Raw genomic sequence first — 22,638 nt, 5'->3', positions numbered from 1 at the left:
TATGCACAGCTTTAAAGTTAGCTGCAGACAAAAGATTTCGTACTGTTTGCGCGCTGATCTGGGTTCCCAAACTTCGGAGCGACTTTGCTGCCTCTTCTGCATTGCGAAAATCTCCTGTAGAGAATTTTCGTAACACCAATCTTGCTTCCTGGGTAGATAAGCTTAGTGGTCGCCCAGCCTTGTTTTCTGAACAATGTAGGATTTCAGCGGCTATTTTGGAAATAGTCCCTTTAGAAACACCAAACGCTTCTTTAATTGCATTGTACGTCTTGTTTGAACGCAAAGCTGAAATAATATCGGCACGTTTTTGAGCAGAGATCTTGCGATTAACCATGATGTCACTTGAGGTAGATGTTCGAAATGAGGAAAAGAAAAAAGTTCTGAAAAATTATAAAATCTTAATGTTTAGAGGTTTAGCAGTCTCAACATAATGAAAAATAGCCACACGGCTTAAAAAGCCTCTTCGAACGTGACAGATATGAACCTTTTACAAAAACCCAAAAAATTGTTCATTTTGGTCTTCATTTTTGACCGGCGCTCTACGGCGATTATGTTACGCGATACGCCTTCCTTTTATATCATAAGATAGCCAAGAAGTAGGGCTATTTGTTGATATAGTTTGAGTATGCTTGCAACATTTCCAGAGGAACTACAAGCCGAGAAGCCAAAAAACGGCTTCAAAATGAACAATTTTTTGAGTCACTGTAGTTCTGAGGCTCATCGGAAGGAGGGTCACAAGAAGCAGAAATACCCCGGAACATGTTAGAAGTACGTTGCTTGGTGATGTGCGACGCCAAATCGTACAGAAGCTCGTGAATAGCCTTGACAAACTCCAAAGATCGTTGACGAGTAGTGTCCAGATCCCACTGACTGTGAACCAATTGATAGGCGAACCAGTCAATAGGCCGAGTAAGACCAGAGAGACGATACTGGATATCATGCAATTGAGTGTCGAAGCGACGAGCGGGTCCTGACAGGTTAGCCTTATTGAGTTCAGGTGGATCGTAGGAACGAATGGTGTTCTTAGGGCATTCGAATAGGAAACGCCGGCGCTCAGTATCTGGAAGAGGACGACGAAAAAAATCTTCCTCAATGAAGGGGCAGTGTTCCAAAAGAGCTGAAGAAGGAGTGAAATCAGCCCCGGGAGACCGAACGACCACGTTGGGATCTTCCTGTAAGAAAGGGGAAGACGCGAACTTAGCTTCCAGGGAGGAAAGGCGGTTAAAGGATTCCATGGCCTATGCAGGAGGTTCAGCTTGATCGTAACCATTGTTCTCAGTAATCATAATTTGACGACGGGTTGTCCAGATGCGTACAAATTCGAACGAAAAGAAGATAAAGGATCAAAAAAAAAAGCTCTTTATATTACTGTATTTTATTTTACGTTGTACAATTCGAACTAATAAAGAAAAGAATGATTACAACAACCAAGATCACAAAGCTCGAAGTGTAACTAATTAAATTATTCCTACCTCTTCAGAATCCTCCCTATTAACCTTCTTTCTTGTTCTACGATCTAAAGCATCTGTAAATGTTCTAGTCTTTATCCTTGACAAGTTGCTCTGACATCATGATACAATAAATTCCTTTAATCATCGGACAGATCGCTTCAATTTATTCTATCACCATATTCATCATTCTTCATTTCGAAGTGTACATCACTTACAAGCTCTCGTAACAGTAAATTATTCCTTTTTTCTTTTCTAAGCTTTGCATCATGCAGTTATATTTATTCTTCAAAATATAACCCATCAATGAATGCCGCAAGATGATCGTTGAAAGATATTTTTTTTCTCTATTGTTGCTTCTTCTATTTCTTCTATTTGTTATGGAAAGTTGATTTCTATCGGTTGTAGCTGCTTCTTTACTGCTCTTTTTCCAACCATGTGTCTATTTGAAGTCAAGTTTCTTACTCTTTCTTCTAATGGCAGTTGCTGATTATGTTTTATACAGCAATGACAATATCCCAAAATACAAGTGACTAAATAAGCGTCCCTTTTTTTTCTGTAAATTTATTCTTCCCGTAACGTTCGAAATAGAATAGTTTTCTACAGAGTCATTGTTATTCATTGCTTGTTGAATTACTCTAGTCTCATTTGCAAGGGCCATAAGACTTTTTTACAATTGTATGCCAGTAGAGGCTAGATGCATGACGTTCGACGTTAGAACACTGTTGTTTTCCTCCATATTGCTTGTTGTATTATTATTGCTGTTGAATCAGGCGCTGTTCTTCATATTATTCAATTGCAATTGTAGAGTAGCAAAATAAAAACAAATGAGTAAAAGGTAAGAAAGGAGAGAACTTCTTTAACTTACTTTAAATGTTTTTTCAATAAGCTTGTGTTTATGAAAAAAAAAAAGCTGCTTGTCAAGTGGGATTAGTAGTTGCATCTAGAAAAGAAAAGAAATTGTATAAAGCTGTTACTCTTTACTGTGTGTTTGTACAGTGTTTATATACTTGTGCTTATATTTTTACTTTTATATCAATAAAGTATGTATTATCTTTGAACTATTCATTGTTGGATTCATTGATATAGAGATTGCTGTTTATGTTGGCATTATTGTTGTAAATGTTGAAGTAATAACTAAAGAAGTGATTTACTTTATTCCTTTTGCTCTTGTTGTTTTTTGTTGACATGTAAAAAGTTTATAAAGTAGACTTTTAAGTACTTGCAAGACTTTGAATGTTGTTGATTAATTGAGACAAAATGATTAAAGAGAAAGAAAAAGAAAAAAATTGAAACAAGTTCCTTTATGGAATATCATTTTATGTCTTCTATTACTTCTTTTTATATTCAGTACATATGTAAGCTTTAACTATAATGAAAAGAGTACGATGCTGTAGCAATGAAGCAAATGAATAAACACAATTGTACCATGACAACAATGTTCATAAAAGTATCAGATAAGCTACTTGAGCTATCTTTATGTTCTTTTAAGTCCCTTCTCTCTCTCCCTTTTAATATCTTTATCAATCAAACCTTCGTGTTTTTTTTTTTCTTTTGTAATTGTCGACATCACGATTCCAAATAACCTTTGACATTCCCTTTTTACTTTCAGTATAAACTTCAGACTGTCTTCTTTTTATTTGTTATATCTTCCCAATATAAACAGTACAACGTCTTTTTGTGAATGTACAATAGTAAAAGCACCTTCATTACTCCTTTCATTTCCTTCTTTTAATCTGAATCCTCTCTTTTTCTAATTCCATTCCCTTCTTCCTTTTTCTTTTAGCCTCATTTACCTGTGAGAAGTCTATACCCATCCTTTTTTACCTTCTTCTCTTCATTTATATTACAACCTATCGACGTTCGAATAAACATCGCTATTAATTGAGATTCATAACAACATTTAAATAAATCACTTTAAAGAAATAATAAACAAGCTCTACTTACCTTTTCATTATTCTGTTTGTTCATTTGTTTGCATTCACCTTTGATTCAACACATTTTACTTCCTTTCAATACTGTTGAATCACCATCAGTTCTCATGTTCCTCTATTTCTAATTCATGTTATTCCATCAAGTACATTCATCTTCATACGAATGCAACCCTTTACTAATCCATACAATTGGGTTAATTCCAAGTGATTTTTAGTTTGTTTGATCCGCGACCTTCAATCCTTTCTACTCTTTGTTGCTGATGTTTTGTTTTTGCTGCTTTCAGATTTAATTCGAAAGAAAAGGAATTTATTCTGAAAAGTGGAATAGTGGACTTGTAAATATTTTAAAGTGTTGCGGGATGAGAATAGTCTTTGGAATTTTAAGAGACAACTTCCGTAAGTTTTCTACGGACGTCCGTAGACTTCTTTATGGTTTCTGATCACGACAATGACCTGAAATCAACATCATCAGAAATTAACCAAAAGAATCACAAAATCAGCCTCTAAAAAAATTAAAAACTCTTATACACGCTTTTGAATGCACATTAACCTTTGCAATTGCCATTTCGTTTTTCTGAGGGGTATTGTTACGCAAAAGTAAAAGAGCTTTGGTTGGTCAATTCATAAAACCGTAAAAAATCTACGGTTTTTCAGATGAACTTACGGACCTGTGCGCCATAGTGTATGTCGTATTTACCCTATAAATACTTAATCTTGTCGTATGAGATTACTATAAATCTATACTCTAAGAATGAATAATACAAAGATACTGACAACAATACATGTTATTAACATATAACGCGATATGCCCAACTATTATTGGACATAATTAAATTGTTAGAAAAACATATAATAGGAAACACACTAGCAAATGATATTATTCTTACTGTAACTCAAACAAAAATATGAGTCCTTCTTATGTCAAAAGTGCGTACATGGTAATGCCCTTTTCCCTACAAATTTCCCAGTGACTATAGGGCAAATATATACACATGTGTGTGTGCGTGTGTGCTACATAAGCTGATATTGATTTTACAGTCAATTTCCGTTTTTGTCAGATATTAATAACAATAACCAAAAGCTGTCCGTTGAAAGAGGGGTAATTGTTTCCGTTTCACGCTTTCTGTATTTCTTCATCTTTCTTTAACAACATGACTACAGATATTATCACTACTCACTTTTCAGATAACTTTTGGGTATGTTGTTATTTGTATGACATAAAAAGGTTGCAACTGACTGTTTATACAGGAAAGCCTTGAAAAGAATGGCATAACTATTTTATTAGAACGTATGCGTGGTGCTAAACAAACTTGTGAAAGGTTAAAAAATGCATATGAAGCAAGGTAAATGATTTGATACCGCACTTTATACATCCAGCTTATTTATGTAAAAGAGCACTACTGGAAGAAGAGTATGGAAAGACACTATTACAAATTGCCCAAAAACAAAAGGCATCGTCTACAGAAAATGGTAAAACTAAAGTAGCATTAGACACGATGCAAGCCGAATTCCAATCAATTGCGGAGTTGCATATACAACTATCATGTCATTTACGCGATAGTATTGCCACGCCACTGGCGAAACTTATCAACAAACAAAAGGCTGTCAGAAAGGAGGTGAGTTTATCTTTTTCTTTATCTTTGTGCCTGTCAAATATATATATTTTTATTCTTGTCTATAGCTTCAGAGTTCTATTCAAAAGCTGTACAATAATAGACAGCTTCAAGTTCATTTTGTGCGCAGGGTAAATGCATTCGATATCACACACTTTGTCTCTTAACAATATTGTAGGCTCATAAGCGACATAATCAAGAGATTGAAAAAGCAAATATCCTTGTAGAAGGAAAATCAACTGAAGAAGAAAAGCAGGCCGCATTTAAAACAGCACAAGCAACTATAGAAAAACTCAGTAAGTAAAACACTCAACAGTTAATGTTTATTAACACTATCTACAGAAAGTGTATATGATGAGGGATTAAATGACTTGACTAAAATTGTTGAAGAATGGAACAACGATTGGAAAAATACGTGTGATGTAGGTAGAAACAAATTACCAAGATACCTTTATTTACCTTTCTTGTAGGCTTTCGAAAGACTGGAGCAAGAAAGAATACAGTTCTTCCAGACAAATATTTCAAATTATACAAACCTTATGGTCGGATGCTTAGAAAATGAAATACAGGTAAATAACATTAAAAGAATGGCTATAATAAGGGTTTTGAATGTTGTTATTAGGCTTATGAAAGAGTAAATGTTAAAGTAGAGGATGTGGACGTAATGCAAGACCTTACTGATTTTGTGAATGAGAACAGGTCTACTCATATTGTTCCATGTAAGTATATAAAGTCAACACTTTATGGTATAATAACCAAGATGTATCAGCACCAATGGATTATATCAAACTCCATGCATATCAAGAAGTAAACCTTGGAAAGGGAGAAGAAACGAAGAGTACATTTCATAATGCAATTGATCATGAAGAGCATAGTGATACTGAGGATCACGAGCCGGTGAAAAATGTTGAAGAGAAAAAATCAGAAGTTAAGCCAGTGCCTGATAAAGTTGTCGTTGAACATACGACTGTAACCACTAAACCTACTGATGGCACAGTGGCATTAGTAGAACAAGAACCAGATACAGATAGTCCCAAGATTCTAATGGTGGGAAAGATGGAGGTGTATGGATCTGATGATAGTGATGGTGATGAAGAGTATGAATATGTAACTGAAACAGAGTCAGAAGAAGAAAGCGAGATAAAAGAAGAGAAAAAAGAGACTGTCGTAAGTCAAGAGAAAGAAGACACCATGGATTCCAAGTCATTGTCCCAATCTACGGAAAAGAACCAAGCATCACCAGTGTCCGTAAAAGCGAAGGAAGGGAAAAATAGAGAACCTATAGAAATCAGGCAAGACAATCGGTCTACTTCGGACGAAAATATTAGTAAGTTAGCGGCCGCCTATAGGAAGCAAGCTGCAGATGTAAATATAAAGAAAGATGAGTCATTCTCCTCTATTTTGCTAAAGAAAGGGTTGAGCACGACACGACGAAGAGTTTCATTCTTAAATGATGAACGGCCCTCTACAGGACAACAGGAGGACAACAAGCCATTGTACAAAGCACCATCTATTGATGCTGTCAAAAGAACAATATCCTCAGATAACACTGAAAGCCAAGTTACAGCAGATATAGAACAGGACGCAGCAGCAAGAGAGTTGGACAATATGTTGCGAGAATTGGATACTGCTCACCGCAACCACTATAGACAGCCAAATATCAGACCAACTGCATCAGCATCCTCACCTAGCCTGTTGCAAGACAGATGGAAAAGCTCATATTTTGATTCACAATCCAGTCGACGCATGAGTATGGCTGATAACAATGCAGGAAACATTTCACAACGAGTGAGTCCTTCAAGAAATTCAAACAACACGTCTTATTCATCCTCGACAATGTCTAGCAACAACCTGGGAGACTTGTATGACCCATTTAATTCTTTATCATCCTCTTCAAAATCTGAAGCAAATAGTTTAAATGATGTTATGCCAACCAAATCCATGTCAACCTCGAATACGCCTACAGCGCAAATGATCCATGAACGCATGTTGAGAAATGGCAACAGATTAGGACATTACCGACGCCGTTCAGTGAATAGCGCAGATACGATATCCTCAGGGTCTTCAGCATCGTTAGCTTCTGTTCGTTCAAGGGAAGGATTCGTACAAAGTTTTTACAACTTGAAGAAAAATAATAGTGGCATTTCAACGATACCACCAGAAAGCAGAGAACAATTCATAGACTTTGGTAAAGCAAATCATTAATCAAATTACCATATTACTTATACATTTTTTATGTAGCTATCGCATTATATGATTATGAAGGAGCTGATGAAGGAGAGATATCATTCAAGCAAGGTGATCTACTTGGAATTATATCCAAGGGAGACGATGAACAAGGCTGGTGGGAAGCAAGTTTATTAGATAAAGTCAGTGCAAAGATCATTCAAACAGGACTTATTCCTAGTAACTTTATTGAAACAGCGTTTCGTTCATAGATGAACTTAAAAATAAACAGCCTTTTCTCCATGTTTACTTTTGCGTTGTCGCATTTGATGCGTCTTGTCCAAAAAATGACAATGAAGAGATAGTTCGAGACTCCGTAGATTTTTGGGTCAAACTAATCTAAATTCGCATACGACTTTGACGGCCACGGTCCAAGTCACTCTCTTTCAGCTGTCAGACAATGAAAATTTTAAAAGTACAAAAATTTTGTTAGTGATGCAGATGAAGTATCAAGATCACAGACAGCAAAATTAAATCTTTTTAAAAGAAGCTCTTCCATTTCATCGAAATGCTGATTATTGTTGGTTTCTTTAGGCTGAGATACGTTTTTTACAATTTTTCTTGAATATGTTTTCAAAATTGTCGAAGTTCTGTTCATGGCTATTATTATTGTCGGTATCTGTTGTATTTGTATAAGAGTTTGCATTGTCAGTAATATTTGTAAAAAAAAAGCTTGGAGGGGAAGAATTGCGCAAAGACAAAGGAATATTTTTGATTCTGTAAATTGGGAAAATATGCTTGAGAGTCAAGTCCAGGAGCAGTGGTGGTGCAGATAATTATGCTGCTTCATTTTTACAGTATAATCAGCATGGTTATCAGATAACAAGTACAGCAAGTGGTCAAAGCGTAAATTGCGCATACGTCAGAAATAAAAGGTATTGATTTGGCTGTGACAAGATTCGATTAAGTTATTAGTACGGAAAGGAGCATTCTAGGCATATAAAAAAGTTACTAAATAAATAAATAAATACGCTTTTAGAGCATTCACACTGGTTACATTAGGGGGTTCAGCAGTAAAGAATTTCTGATTAATGATAATCATTAATCAAAATTATCATTAACTGCTGAAATCCCTATTATTTTCATTGTGTTTGACATAATAAAATTTTTCTATTTCATTGTTCCCAATAAAGTAGTCCAGTACAGGTCGCTTTTTTTTTTTCTTAATACATTAATTAAATTCTGACCCTCAATGAATTTTCACCAGGATTTCACACAATGAATAAGAGAAGCTGAAGTAGGTTGCCTTTAGTTTTTAAGGTTTTTGTTAGTCGAAGTTAGTATTATAGAAAGTGCAGTTTACGATAGCCTTGCGCTATATTTACTAGATAAAATACCATGTTAAACTATACCCTCAAATACGACCCCTTGTTTTATTACAATGAATTAAACATCTTCAAAGTATTTCTATTATTATGCTTTATTTCTTTGTTCGATTTTTTTCTTTGTGAAAACATCACAAGGAACCGTGGCTCCTTATTATTTAAGAATATTGTATTTTTCGCATTTTTCTTTCTATATCTTTCTTTTTTTTCCTTTCTCATTTTACATACATTATAGATTTCCTTATTGACGTTATATTTACGAGCCCACACATTCAAACTCTCTTCATAGCAAGCAAATTCATCATTGTTATTTACAGTCGTGTAACATTACATGAATAATAGGTATGCCGCGTTCGAGAAAGAAACAAGATAGCCGCTATGAAGGAGGAAGATTAAATCAAGCAAATGAAGAAGGAAGTTCTGATAAAAGATTGCATCAAGGCCTACATACACGCCTTTAGGTGCACTGTGGGACGCTTTTACGAACTCTATGAAACATCAGCTTATCCTTAAGATCAATTATTGTATCAAGAAAGAATCCCAGAGTGACTTAAAATCAAGATTACTAGCTGTTACTAGATTACCAAGGTCCATTATTACAGAGGCGAAAAAGTTGGCGAATTGTACTCCAAATGAATTTAAAGGTTATCTTGAAAGCCATCCAGCATGTAAAAGAAACGTAAAATCCTGGATTGATTTCGTTGAAGAAAAATCTGATGCTATTTCTGCTGAGTTACTTGAAAATCCCTCAGCGTTTAACACCTATATACAAGGAACTCAGTTGGTGAAAAACTCAACCGAGGAAGAAGAATTTCGAACATGCCCTTCATCAATATTCAAAATTCTTCGTCAAGGCCTGTCGAATGAAGCAAGGTTTTCGATTCAAAAGGAACTACATGACTTTATGATGAACCTTAGTGATTATTACCGGTTTTTTTCGTCCCTGGTTTACATGATGATGACAGAGTTAAGGAACCACGTGTTTGCTATTGAAAATGACACAGGAAAAATCATATTGCAGCGATCACCTGGTTTTAATATCGTGAGTATACTGCCAATTGGATTTACTTGTCGCTATAAACGGCCTATATAATTCACAGCCTGTTCCATACCAAAAGCAATTTTAGAAATGTCAAAATTTTCAGAAGGTTTTAGTATGCTGTTTCAACAGTAGCATTTGGGTTTGATCCACTCACACTACTTCAGAAAGCGTGGTTGTAAAGATGAGACACTTGCACAACGTCCAGTTCAACTAACGCTATTTGATGCTTTAAGCAGCTTCACTATTCTACGCGAATCATTCAGTTCAACACTGCGTATCTCATCTAATGAATGCAATATTGCGCTTACACAATACTCTACGAATCTGGCAAATATGTGGTGTGACAAGAAAATGATAAATGGGCTCTTGGATCGTGTCTTGATTGTTTATTAAGAATACATCTCGCTTCTAGAAGAGAGACAATGAGTCAGTCTTGGAAGAAAGCAAAAGAAGTGCAAGTAAAATCAACTCCTGCTTTAAACTGTATAACTAGAAATAGAGTGAGATACATATTACGTCAAGAATCTCGCAAACTTAACAACATTTACAAAAATCACGACCTAATTCTCCTAAAACCCAAAAGTGTCAAGCACGATTTCAATCATTGAAAAGCCGTTTATTTAAGGTAAACTCTCAAACTCATACTTATCTTTGCAGATGTGCTAAATATGTTTCAATTTATAGCTTAAGTACACGAGTCGCAAAACGCAAGAGGATTAGAGAGGTGCTGATGACTTAAATCCATCGTATAAAAGTGAAAGCGATGATTAGCAAGGTAATCATAGTTGTTCTTCGATGCCATCTACAGAGAAAGACGCATCTGCTAGAAGATTTTGACAATTGAAAGCGATTATAAAGAACCAGATTTTTAGTCCTGATTGCACTTCTTTCAATGATCAATTGGAACCACAAGAAATCCAAGTGTGCTATTTAGTTATTCAAGCTTTCAAGCCTTATATATCAAGTAAAGAGTTCTATTCATCGCTTGCTCGTCAATTGTCCTTTGTGATCTTTGCAAATGATATACTACAATACACCGGTTACTCTGAATATTGCAGGAAGATATGTCCTTTAGCAAGTATGGCCTCATTCAGCACAATGCGTGTCGATGCACCCTCGCTATTCAGTTTACTTAATCATGCGAAGTCAAATAACTTGCTTCCACTACGTGATTCCGACAATTTTGTAATTGGTTCACAAGATCAAGCCCGCCACCACAAAGATTCTGTGTTTACCTCGATTTTCGACCTTGAAGCCGTTTTTTCAATCTGCAAGCAGCCAGGGCTTGCATTTGCGCAAAATATTACCTCCTTACCCGGTGCAAAGTCTGTCGAGATGTTAGGAACAAGGCTCAAGCCAAACAAATTTCATTGTCACAATGATCTCAGTGTCAAACAAGGTAGCTTTGACAAAGTACTCCATGATCCTGTAGTAATTCAAGAGTGTCAAAATCGTCTGAAGTCATACGAGCAGAGATTGAAAAATTAGAGTATGAAGTCCCCCACTTTAAAAGTCAATTACAACAAGAATATAAACAGCAAAAGCCATTTAATTTTTCAATGGAATGGAAATCGCCTCGTTCGCAATGGTCTCAAAGCTTTGATCAAGATATGCGCAACCAACTGTATTCTAGAATAGAGATTGTCAAGCAAGAAAGAAATGCAGCCTTCATAAAGCAAACTGATCTAAAAAACCAAATAAGAAGTAGAAGACAGCAATTGCACTTAAAAAGAATGGCGGTACTTTGAAAGGAGAAATTCAGTAAACATCTTCTAAGATTACCAGCAGCACAAAACAGTATCTGACAAGAGATTGGTAGAGAAAAGTGATATTTCCCCTTCTGTCAACATACATCAAGATTTCTCATTTTTCGGTACATATAATGGCATTCATACCATGACAGATACTGTTGCATTCTCAATGAAAAGGTTTAAATCCCATTTAAAGTTGTACAATCGTTACCAGGTGCTTGGAAATATTCAGAAAAATAATCCATACCTTGCCGATATTCTTGAAAGATACCACGAACAGCCTGAAGAAAACTACATGAGCGACGGCACCAGCTTTCTAGACATATCTAAATCATTCAAAGTACGTTCAAAAAGCGTTGATTTCGGCTGCGGAGACTACAGAAAAAGAAAGAAACTAGAAAAAGTAAAAAAAAAAATGCACTCCTGCTGGCCAGGCAGTACAATATATCGAAAATCATTTAGCTTCAAACAGTCTTGATCATTTAATCACAGTAGAAGAAATTCAAAGTGTCCTTTCAATTCAGAGCACGACCAGACATACACTTCTTCCTTTCTACTATTCTAATAATCAGCTAAATTGGTCCAAAACTGTCAAAATTCAAGAAAAAAAAAGAATTCAAACACAAGCTCTGTTCAGCTGAAAGAAGCTTTGTAGCTCACCATACAGGTAAATTCTGACGTTTTCCTTTAGAAGTCGCCTAATGATATTTCAAATGTACATGATCACGCTTCGATAAAAAAAAGCTTTTAATGCTCATTGGTGATCGCGGAACAGGTGTTAGTTCAAGAATTAAATGACATCTTCGATATGGTGGTAAGTGGAAACAGCGCATTCAGAGGAGACAGATCAATGTCTGCACAACAAACACAACTTCCCCCAAACACGTCTGTTTTGCTTTTCAAAATTGGGCCACCCAATTCAATAAAAAGTCGCCAATGGCAAAATAATCCGCTTTAAAAGCAAAGGCTCCCTTCTTTGTCGCAATCCACAATGCATCTTAGTCAGATATAAAAAAGCCTCCAAATCTCGCGTTTCTTTATCGGTTTTGGCAATTGGTATTTCTGGATTATACAAACTTCTTTTCAAGATCTATCTGTCTGTCTTCTCTCCTAGCATCAGTCACTCTAATACTGATTTTATCACCATTACCGCTCTCTTGTTTAAACCAAGAGGATGCTAGGGCAACGCGGTGCGTTACTCGAGGCGAGATTATTTATTTTGTACCATATCTTTTATTCTAACTATGACTGCTTTTTTCGTATAGCAATTTAGATTTCTCGTCTTGGATCAACATGACGTCTTTTTACATTACTCTTTTTTTTTCTTATGTTACGAGTTTGTGTTGCTAATACTACTACGAGAAGAGTAGTGTTACAGACGAGAACAAGTCGACATTATTCTACTGAAATAAAACAACCGAGCAAGATATGTGCACTACCTTTTAAGTTACAAGAAGACAAGCTGGAACAGGTGATTAATATAGCCTCTTACATGAACCAACATGCTCTCTTTGGTCTTTTTAGAATGATGATGAGTGTAAGCATAGCATACTTCTCTTAGTGTTGACCCTAAACTTGCTTAACCTGATCAAATAGATGTTTACAAAAAAGTTACCTCAAGTAGGTAACACTGTATCATCCTTTCAAGTAAGAAAGGCCTATGTCCCTATCTGGTATTATGATATGGCTATTTCAGCAGACATTAAGCCAGAATTAACAGAAACAAAGCCTAGCAAGACAATTCAAACCCTTCTGGGCCCACCACGTCAAGCACTAGCTATCGGCTTTGATTGTTTTTGGCCAGGACATACGTGGGATCCAATGTGCTATCTAGCATTTTTGAAACCAGCTAAAAAGCCATTGACACTTGTGCCCTTTACAAAGGATCTCATTGAAAAAGATGATATAGAAGTGATACCCTTCTCTGTAGATCCCTTGAAAGACATTGGTGACAGAGCATCTAGTGCGATTGAAGGCCACAAGGTCAATGTAGCAAATATGGCTGAATTTACGATAAATAATGCTGAAGTACTCTTTCAAGCAGCTTATCCTATCTACTGGCCAGTCTATATCGCTCAATTTACAGCAAACGAGAAGAATACGGAAACAGCCAAGACGATTGTTGTGAGTGGAGAAACCGATGACCCCGCGATCTATCAATGGCAGCCAGAAAAGAGTGGAGTGTATCAGTGGATTAATAATGGATCGTGGATCAATTTGGATGTAACAGAGAGATTATGGCATCAGGGTCCCAATAATCCCCTTGAGCAATTGGTAAAAGGATATATAGACAAGGTTGTTGGAAAATTTCAAGTGACAGAGAATGTCAATTGGGATGATGATCGAGTTCAAAATATTACAGAGTATCAAGAGAGAAATAAGGAATATTTACAGCAGCTGTTTAAAGTATGGTCAAGGAAGAGTATGCTTGCTAGCATAGAAAACATGGATGAAAATAAAAAACTACTTGGCATCGGAAGGGGAGCTAAACTGATGAGTGTAAAAGAAATAAGACAAGATATTATGAATAGGGTTGAAAAAGAGCTTGTTGAATTGGAAAGGTTAGAGCCTATTTGGTATAAAGACCATATAAAAAATAATAAAAAATTGTAAAAAATGCTCCGGAAGTTTTTCATTATGGCGCCAATGATGGATTTATGCAAAAAAAGACAGTTAATATTTCTTTTCTTCTTTTCTTCTTTTCTTTCTTTATTATATAATTATAGGATGATAATTAGTAATCCAGTCCTGATAGAGTCCAGCAATACGTTGCTTATGGATAAACCACACTTGAAGGAAGATGATGAAGAGGATGCCAGATCATCAACCATTGCTCGTAGTAGCTCAACTCAAAGAGTCAACAGGTCACTCTTACCTTCACTATCATTGTCAAAGAAAAGATTTAAATCATTCATTCAGCATCCAAGGCGTAAACAGCCGAATGAGCCAATTATACACTATAATGGTCCTTGCGAGACATTGGATCAGCTACCCGAGGATAAATATGAATGGATCGTATCTGAATCAGTCGAGATGGGTAGGACCAACCCGTTGGCAAACTACCCTAGATCTATTGTGCTTCGTAAACCTCATTACGTGAATGCGTAAGTACTACACATAGCTTTACCTGGTTACTCATCTATTCAGTAGGGTTAATTATCTCAGTCACCGTCAAAAGCCTAAAGCGAAGGGAAGCTTTTATATAAGAGGTAATTGACAATATAGAGTCATCTATTTACACGCGCTAAAGTAAATAGATTAGTTTTGGAATTGAGCAATTCTTACACATCAAAGCGTAAGTAGTCTCTATGATCATTTTATGAACCCTTCTTTATAATATTCGGATAGCATGCTATATTAAACCAAAAATCACAATGGATGATGAAGCATTCTATGGTTCTTATATCCAAAGTCAAAAGTGTGGCAAGGTCGGGACTAAAGCGACACTGGATGAGACTTATATCATGTATGGCATTTGCTACATTATCCTATAATCAACTCATCTTTTTTTTTTTTTTTGGGTAGCGATCTCTACAAGGAATCACAGATTACACTCTCAATCACTTCAAGGACAAAATCTATCCTAGGATCCATCAGTTCACATTTTAAAAAACCAGAGATTTGCCTTGGATCGTTTGATTTTCATGTCGGTTTAAATCCAAAGGAAAAGAAAATTGAGCGAATTATGTTGAAGAATAATGAAACTGATGACGGTCAATATCAAGTTCTTGTTGTTTATGGAACCTTTATCAGTCCGAATGTTATGACCTTATTAGATGATAGCCAACTGTATGAAGGGTATATTACAGTTTACACAAAAGGAAAGATCATTCCAGTAAGTAAAACATATGTATGGCGTACTCTTTTATATTCATGCTTTCCTTAGAGATGGACTCGCTACTGGGCTAGACTAACTCCTTCTTGCTTTATGTTGTATGATTTTGAGTACAAAGAGGTAAAAAGACAAGATATATAATCAAACAAAGGGTCTGGTCCAATATATATTTAAATATTAGAGACGAAAGCCTGTTTGTGAAATCTCTCTCAGTTCTATACAAAGTGTATTCCATCCACCTGTTGACGATGATGAGCGTCTTGTTGATGTTGGATCCCTTGGTCTTGCCTTGCAGTTTAATGAACATGTGTTGGATGAAAGTGAAGTTGTTAGTGACGTGCTTGAATATAGAATGTATATTTTGCCTGATAATGCAAAAAGCTCAAAGGAATGGGAAGATGCATTCACAGCTATAGCTGGGTTGATAAAAGAGTATAGATATGATGACTGCTTCAATGCTACTCGATTCGATCGACACGACAAGGCAATGTTTATCCCTACGAAATTTTTGTGGTAAAACGAAAAGAAAAAAAAAATAGTCAAATAAAAATCATGATTGTTTTCTTCTGTTCATCCTTCAAGGGTTTATTTAAAGTAAAATGTTTTAAAAAGGAAAAAGAGGGGAAAAAAGATACGAATGTAAAAGATGTTGCAGAATAATAAAAAATAAGAAAACTATTGCTTCTAGTTATCGTTTTTGATTGCACTGATTAAAAGAAATTGATTACCTTTGCATACGACTTATCGTTGTATCCATAACCTTTCATTACTTTTAGGGTACCACAGTGGGTTAATATAGTAGCTGACTGGTGCAAATCGTTGTCAAATGGTCCTATAGTGGTTTAGTACATACAATAGCTAGACTTGCTGTGCAAATCACTGGTCACTTGTCTCTCTTTTTTGACATATAAATCACAGTGATCCCATCTTTTTTTTTGTATGACATTATTCTCTTCCCCACATTATACATAATTAAGCATCAATCTTATAGCAACAGATAAGTAATGTTGAATTCACCAACTGAATCAACCTTTAATTATTATGTAGAGAATTTTGTAAGCTTAAATGTATCAGTAGTCGCAAGGTGTTATCAACCAGCGTACGATCCTGAAGCATAAGTGAACCATGGGGTCAAAGTAATGTATTTGCATCTGAGGATGATGGCGTGGTACGTTATCCATAGCTTATAAGATGTAGCTTTAATCATTCATCATAGATCAGTGGTTAGATTTGGCCAATGATCAAAATACAGTCATAGCTGTCTATTGTATCTCTAGTCTGAAGGGAGTACCTGAGACTGGTGGCCACTACTCTTATCGAAACAGGTATATCATTGTATGATGCGATAGATTATATGAAAACACACTGTCGAGATATCTTCAATTCTTATAAACTAAAGTTTCTCCATAAATACTACGCACATAACAAAACAAGTACATTTTGTAGTCTTGTTAATAAGCTGTTTCATCTGTGATATCGCTTTATTCATCATAATAATCGATATGATTTCCTGATTCAAATCTGTCTTTATCAAGTAAGTTGAATAACTTTAATGCTGAATCTTGCATTGAAACCAATTGGCCCTAATGAAGTCTGTTTAATAATAATAATAATAACAAGAGTTATCCTTACTTCATTTGCCATTTTAGTATAAAGCGTCTTTTGTTCGTCATCTCCTAATGTCTCGCGTACATTTTTCTGCATTTCATTATTTAACGGTCCAGGCGCATAAGATAAAGTACGAATGTATGGCTACATCTATATTAGAAATGATTCATATACAAATAATATAAAAAGGAGCTTTACATTCTCTTTTGTAATCACTTTCAACAACATATCTCTTGCTGATTTACCGGTGGCATAAAGTCCCCAATTTGGAAAGGCTTGTACAGCAAGTAATGAAGATATGTTGACAATGGTCATGGTGACGCTATTATAATTCTTGAATAAACGAATAAATCCAGTTCTATTCAATATTAGTTTTAGATTCAAGTAGTGTAATTGAACCAAATATGTATATACATTAAGGCAATGTATGATGTCACGTTCAGATCAATATAAGTCTGTATCTCTTCCATTGTATAATCCTCAACCTTTTTGGATAAATCCCCTGTAGATCCAGCATTATTAATCAATACAGCCTTTGTTATAGGTGCAATATTTTGGTCTCTCCATTCCTTTTGAACAATGAGTATCATACATTATATCTTTTAATCTTACTTTCATCATATCTTCCAACGATTTAACAATCGTTTCCTCTGTTTGAATTGCTCCTTCTAAGCTAATATTACCAATAAAGTACGTATCAACATTGGCGAGTTGAATCGTTTCCAGTTCAGCTCTATTTCTTCCAACCAAAATAATGCTTGTCTTTTCTTTAGCTTTAGAAGCAATAACCTCAGCAATGACTTTACCAAAGCCACGATTAGCTCCAGTAATCACATAGACAGTGTGCTTTAATAACATTGTACTGTGGGAAAAAAAAAAGAAAAAAGAAAAAAAAAAAAAGCGCGTTTCTGTACAACGTCCATAAGAAATGTTTATTTTATTGAGCGATGAACAGTCTTTGCGTCTGCCTGTGACGTGGGGAATACTATAAAGAAGGTCAGTTCTTGCCCACTCATACCTTACTTTAATTTACCTAGCATATCACAAATATTAACATGACTTGGTCTTGAAGCAGTAAATGTTACAAGTTCAGCTATAAAAAAGAGTTAATAAAGCGTCTTTTTTTAAGTATTTTACCGATATCTTGACCCACGAGTGGTTGTAGACCTTTGTATACATCACTTGCCTTGTCTTTATCCCCTCTAAACCTAATAGTCGAGAATTCTGTGTTTACTAAACCAGGACAAATCTGGCTCACTCTGATGGGTGTATCCACCAATTCATAAAGAAGCGCCTTTGTGATGGCATCTACCGCATGTTTTGTAGCACAGTAAATACTTCCGCCAGGATAACTTTGTTTTCCTGTCAAAATATGAGAAACTAGCTTTAAGAAACAAACAGATTGCTTACCTGCCACTGATCCGATATTTATAATATGACCTCTTTGATTCGCTTTCATGCCTGGTAATAATGCCTGAGTTAAAAAGACGAGTCCCTTGACGTTGGTTTCAAACATCGTATCAAACGCGTCCTCCGAGACATCTACAAGGTGATCTACACCAATCACTAAACCTGCGTTATTAACCAACACATCTATCTGGTCCTTCTGAGGTAAATTGTTAATAGCCTCGTCGATGTTTTGTTTCTTTCGAACGTCTAATGATAAAGTGTGGATCTGTATGCCTTTATGTTGTTTAGAAAGTTCCTCTTGAAGTGCCTTCAATCGATCCACTCTTCGTGCAGCTAGAATCTATTATGAAATAAGCAAGAATGCATATGCATATATGCACATTCATTTACCAAATTCGAGCCTTCTTTTGCAAACTCTCTTGCACACGCTTCTCCTATTCCAGCTGAAGCTCCTGTACTTTATGTACTTTAGCTAATTGCAAAACATATATTTCAAAATAGTTTACATAAAAACGTTTTTTCCTTGAAGACGTGAATGATAGAGTCGCTTTGATATAGCGTTGAAGGTGTTTTTAAAGAACATAGCAGCGTGGGAGAGAAAAAGAAAGAGAGAAAAAAAAGTTAGATTCCGCACTTTTGTAACAGTTGCAATGATTTTATAGTCAACAACTCAAATACTATACGTTCAAACAAATATTTTATTTAAGAAATCAAATACTATACGGTTAAGCAATCTTTTTATAAAGCCCAAATGGGCACGTAGTATTTTTATACTGAAATTGCCTGGGCAAGTTCAACAAGGTGGGGAAGGTACTGATAGTGGAGGGAGAAAGCATACAATTTAATGGGGGTGGGTAGAGGGAGATAAACTAATCATTATAATCGGTAGGCTAAAACTTGGCGGTGCTGGGACTCATGCCTATTTCAACCTACGGCGGGTACTGTAATTATTCATATTTTGTTTATTTCCAACGACCAACAACCGAAAACCATAGAAAGAGGCATTAAAGCCCTCAAGAGCAAGCTACTGGGAACGGATTTGTAGGATTCGAACACAGGACTTTGACTCCAGATCAAAGATTTTTGATTACTGAGTTAGGGACATAGGCCTCCAAGAGAACAATACGACTAAACAATTTTTATTTATTAAACCCAAGCGGGCACATGGTATTTTTATACCAACTTTGCCCGGGCCAGTTCAAAGAATGAAAGAAGTATCTAAAACCCCCTCTGGGCTTGAAGGTAAAAGTGCTGTGGCTTGGAGAAAGGGACAAAGAAGTGGATCTCAAAAAGGGAGACTATTGAGAGAACAGTAAATGGAGTTCATGTCTTTTTAACAGGAAAGAGCTCAGGGAACTCGTTATGATCGATATATTCTTTGTTAGCGAAGAAATTTGTTACAGCCTGCTTGACAGAGCCTTGACAGGACCTTTAAGGTAATCGAGAGAATGAAGGATACAACCCAGAAACAGGCTACGTGCGGCGGCCGTCCTGTTCGCTTCGTCCCAGTCATCGTAATCGGGATCACGAAGACTCGAGGGATCTAGAGGATCGTAATCGTCCTGTATGGGAATCTTAAATTTCTTTAATTGTGAATGGAGTTCAACTTCATAATCATTATGGATTAAGAGGGCAACAAGGTGGCGATCGGGATAATTGATGTTGAGGATATGGTGGGCGTTGACATTCAGTTGTCGCAGACGAGAGCGTAGTTGGCCTACAGGAAGAGAAGCATTATTATTAACGTATTGATTAATAAGGCAAAGATATCAATAGAAGTGATTACAGAGACTATCTGTAACTTTATAGAGCCAATATCTTATAAAACCAGGTAAGCAGTTTACTCTAACTTATAATAATACACAGTTATTGTTTTTTTTTTTTTTTTTTTTTTTTTTTTTTTTTTCCATTTAGACCGCTGGCTCGCTCAACTTTTCAAATGTGGCGCTTGGAGTCTACAAAAAGAGCCATACAAGGCGTAAACGATTGGCTATTACACATCATCAATACTTATTCAACAGCAAGGATTAATCCTGAATCTAAACACTAACATGAAAGGAAACTGATTACTACCATCTTAGCATTAGCATGGCTTTTACACAAGATGTATCAATTAGTAGAGGAAATAGCTGGGAAACTTTTTGGAAAAAAAATATAACCTTTAGCTTGTTGTAGCAATAGCGTGTCTAGATAAGAATTGGTTTATTTGCTTTAAATAAATACCATTTTCAATTTTTGATGATCAAAAGCACAAAGATCATCAATGTTCATCCCTTGGCTTAAGAGCATTTTTCTCTACTGTGTTTTGTTAATTGACCATTTGATACATAAATGAATGATTGTCAATTAAAATATTTAACACTTTACCTCGTTGCATTTTCTTTTCTTTTTTGCATTTATTGCTAAACAAAACACTCTCACTTCTTTTAACCTTGGGCAAGACTCTTTTGAACCTTGTCAGGCGTGGCCTGTGTCTCTCAACGAAGTCAGGATGTGCTTGAAATTCAAGACGGCAGCAAGATCACGGTCCCACAGCTCATGACATTTAATCATGAGCATCGTTTCTCATCTGAACACTCTGGGGTCCTTGATGGTTTTGAATTTCTCCAAAGCAGAAAACTTGCATCTGGGGCAAAGGCTTGAGGTTTTGCATTCATATATGAGAAGGACTTGAAAACCTTCTTTCTATAACATTCGCTTGCTACCCTTGCCTCGGATGGGTTCATGATACTTGACATTTGCTGCTGACCAATCACTGAATATCAATATAGCGTTTTTTCCGAATTTCTTTTGTAAGTTTTGAACTAACCTTTTGTCAAATTGCATTCGGTTTATTGTATTAGATATTTTCATTTTCCTGAACGGAATTCCTCTTGTAACCAAAGGAAAGCCCACTCAGCTTTCTTGGCTGTAGTGCTTGAACATTTTTTTTTTTCGGAAACTTCCTCTCTTAAGTAGTTAGTGTAGCTGCTAAGTTTGACATAGAAAGGTGATTTGACGTAAAGTATCTTCAATTGCTTGTATAGCAGAAGGTTTCAGTTTTTGCTACAGCTTTCTAAATTGAATGGACTTCGTCTCCTTGGCTCTTTGATTAAATGTATATCGAAATGTTGACTCGGTCTCTGGTGAATTGTTCACATGCATACAGTACAGAAGGTTTCTACTCCTAGGGTCAACTAAAACACAGTTACCACTAGTTTTGATCAAGTCGTTTTGAGCCATATTTTCGATACGACGAAATTCGTCAGTGGAATTGGCAGGTTTACCGCAATTACTTGTAGAACTTCTTGAGGTTTCAAAGTTTTGTTTAATCACGGAGACTTTCACGCCATCTGTTTCAGCTGTTCCTTTAAATTGAATGGCTTTCCCAGCACCTTGATTTTTGAATACTTTGCAGTTTAAATAAACAATTTCTCCCCAGAGATCAAACTTGCTGGAAGTAAAACTTGTTTTTCAAAATATGAAAATTCAAGATTTTTGTGTGGATGGTGATATATGACGGAATGAAGCTTTTTCGTAAAGGAAAACAAGAAAACGTTTTCAAGTTGCCCTCTTCACATAGTTTAGCCAATGTGTAGAATGCATATAGATGCTGACGAGAATTTGCTTTCGCGTCGTAATATATTAAATCTTTTGCAAAATGGTAATCTGTAGGATACGATTTGAAAAAGTCCTGTAGTTGTTCAGTTGCTTTATCGTCCAGGAAATTGGTAGGAGCTTTGACACATTTCTTGACAACAGAAAGTCTTTTATTATTTTAAGCGGATCATGCACACTTGTCTTGATTAGATTTTTGATAACCTTGTCAGAGTAATTCTTGGCTTTCATCTCGTACGTCAATCGAGCAATTCTTTCCTTTTTGTGTGTGATTCTATTGATAAACGTGTGTAGGCGATTACCAAAGTTTGCAGTAATGTTATTGATGTAATCTGTGTGTATTTTTATACTTTCGTAAATCGCGAGTTGCTGTGCATTCTTTAGCTCGATGGGCTTGTACGCAGCATGGTCACAGTAATCATCCTTGTAGACGTAGGTTTTTTCTCGCAGTACTCGTACTTTTTCCGAAAGATTTGATCTGCTTAATGCCTGGCTATCTCTAAACTCTTTGTCAACCAATGACAGAAAGATTTCGCGAAAGAAATCTTTGGTAACATATTCTTGCAAACGAAGTACATTATTCTTTTCGAGTTCTTTCAGGTAAATATATTTAGAGAAAGCATATGTATGTGAGACTATAACGTTCACAGTATGAACTAATTCTTGTAGAGAAGGTATGTATTTGGCTTTCCAACCAGTACCACAAACAGATGTCTTAATTGTAATAATTCTGGAAGGTTCAGCGTTTGATGAGTTATGTTTAGCTTCTTCTAAAAGCCCATGATGAGCAACATAAGAAAATATTTCAATATGTATGTTTACTTACTTTTTTGAGCTGGTTTTTTTTTT

At 35.8% G+C, this 22,638-nt stretch overlaps 9 protein-coding genes across 9 annotated transcripts; 5 read left to right on the top strand and 4 right to left on the bottom strand.

The window, feature by feature from the left end:
• Positions 1-491: 491 nt before the first annotated feature.
• RHIMIDRAFT_118142 (uncharacterized protein) lies at positions 492-1,294 on the bottom strand. Its single transcript, XM_023605360.1, has one exon. It carries the CDS (start codon positions 1,268-1,270, stop codon positions 650-652), a length of 621 nt encoding a protein of 206 aa, XP_023468113.1. The 5' UTR covers positions 1,271-1,294; the 3' UTR covers positions 492-649.
• Positions 1,295-4,465: 3,171 nt separating this feature from the next.
• On the top strand, positions 4,466-7,533 carry RHIMIDRAFT_312571 (uncharacterized protein). The gene is made up of 10 exons (XM_023614814.1): positions 4,466-4,578; positions 4,631-4,725; positions 4,776-4,998; positions 5,064-5,126; positions 5,174-5,291; positions 5,338-5,417; positions 5,466-5,564; positions 5,618-5,714; positions 5,765-7,183; positions 7,237-7,533. The coding sequence occupies exons 1-10, from the start codon at positions 4,534-4,536 to the stop codon at positions 7,431-7,433; spliced, it is 2,436 nt and encodes an 811-aa protein (XP_023468112.1). The 5' UTR covers positions 4,466-4,533; the 3' UTR covers positions 7,434-7,533.
• A 1,503-nt stretch (positions 7,534-9,036) lies between these two features.
• Positions 9,037-9,981, top strand: RHIMIDRAFT_250503 (uncharacterized protein; the record flags this gene model as incomplete). The annotated part of the gene is made up of 2 exons (XM_023610729.1): positions 9,037-9,588; positions 9,721-9,981. The coding sequence occupies 2 exons, from the start codon at positions 9,037-9,039 to the stop codon at positions 9,979-9,981; spliced, it is 813 nt and encodes a 270-aa protein (XP_023468111.1).
• Positions 9,982-10,668: 687 nt separating this feature from the next.
• RHIMIDRAFT_250502 (uncharacterized protein) lies at positions 10,669-11,076 on the top strand (the record flags this gene model as incomplete). Its single annotated transcript, XM_023610728.1, has 1 exon — positions 10,669-11,076. The coding sequence occupies one exon, from the start codon at positions 10,669-10,671 to the stop codon at positions 11,074-11,076; it is 408 nt and encodes a 135-aa protein (XP_023468110.1).
• Positions 11,077-12,630: 1,554 nt separating this feature from the next.
• RHIMIDRAFT_278952 (uncharacterized protein) lies at positions 12,631-13,981 on the top strand. Its single transcript, XM_023612805.1, has 2 exons — positions 12,631-12,876; positions 12,936-13,981. Exons 1-2 carry the CDS (start codon positions 12,667-12,669, stop codon positions 13,950-13,952), a joined length of 1,227 nt encoding a protein of 408 aa, XP_023468109.1. The 5' UTR covers positions 12,631-12,666; the 3' UTR covers positions 13,953-13,981.
• RHIMIDRAFT_278949 (uncharacterized protein) lies at positions 13,964-15,756 on the top strand. Its single transcript, XM_023612804.1, has 7 exons — positions 13,964-14,443; positions 14,490-14,548; positions 14,602-14,634; positions 14,688-14,805; positions 14,865-15,174; positions 15,226-15,294; positions 15,356-15,756. The coding sequence occupies exons 1-7, from the start codon at positions 14,115-14,117 to the stop codon at positions 15,689-15,691; spliced, it is 1,254 nt and encodes a 417-aa protein (XP_023468108.1). The 5' UTR covers positions 13,964-14,114; the 3' UTR covers positions 15,692-15,756.
• Positions 15,757-16,281: 525 nt separating this feature from the next.
• On the bottom strand, positions 16,282-17,669 carry RHIMIDRAFT_278947 (sepiapterin reductase). Its single transcript, XM_023612803.1, has 5 exons — positions 17,395-17,669; positions 17,197-17,351; positions 16,981-17,140; positions 16,807-16,926; positions 16,282-16,757 (listed from the first exon to the last, which is right to left on the bottom strand). The coding sequence occupies exons 1-5, from the start codon at positions 17,638-17,640 to the stop codon at positions 16,656-16,658; spliced, it is 783 nt and encodes a 260-aa protein (XP_023468107.1). The 5' UTR covers positions 17,641-17,669; the 3' UTR covers positions 16,282-16,655.
• Positions 17,670-17,682: 13 nt separating this feature from the next.
• Positions 17,683-18,883, bottom strand: RHIMIDRAFT_291060 (NAD(P)-binding protein). Its single transcript, XM_023613780.1, has 6 exons — positions 18,699-18,883; positions 18,583-18,649; positions 18,193-18,532; positions 17,920-18,144; positions 17,816-17,875; positions 17,683-17,767 (listed from the first exon to the last, which is right to left on the bottom strand). Exons 1-6 carry the CDS (start codon positions 18,773-18,775, stop codon positions 17,715-17,717), a joined length of 822 nt encoding a protein of 273 aa, XP_023468106.1. The 5' UTR covers positions 18,776-18,883; the 3' UTR covers positions 17,683-17,714.
• Positions 18,884-19,589: 706 nt separating this feature from the next.
• On the bottom strand, positions 19,590-22,608 carry RHIMIDRAFT_236371 (uncharacterized protein; the record flags this gene model as incomplete). The annotated part of the gene is made up of 4 exons (XM_023608539.1): positions 19,590-19,909; positions 21,384-21,637; positions 21,693-21,909; positions 21,969-22,608. Coding segments are annotated over 4 exons (1,431 nt in total), but the record flags the coding sequence as incomplete, so codon positions are not given.
• Positions 22,609-22,638: the final 30 nt, after the last annotated feature.

This window comes from Rhizopus microsporus, assembly GCF_002708625.1.
Source record: "Rhizopus microsporus ATCC 52813 unplaced genomic scaffold scaffold_5, whole genome shotgun sequence".
NCBI classification, from domain to species: domain Eukaryota; kingdom Fungi; phylum Mucoromycota; class Mucoromycetes; order Mucorales; family Rhizopodaceae; genus Rhizopus; species Rhizopus microsporus.
This window is presented reverse-complemented; position numbering and strand designations above follow the sequence as displayed.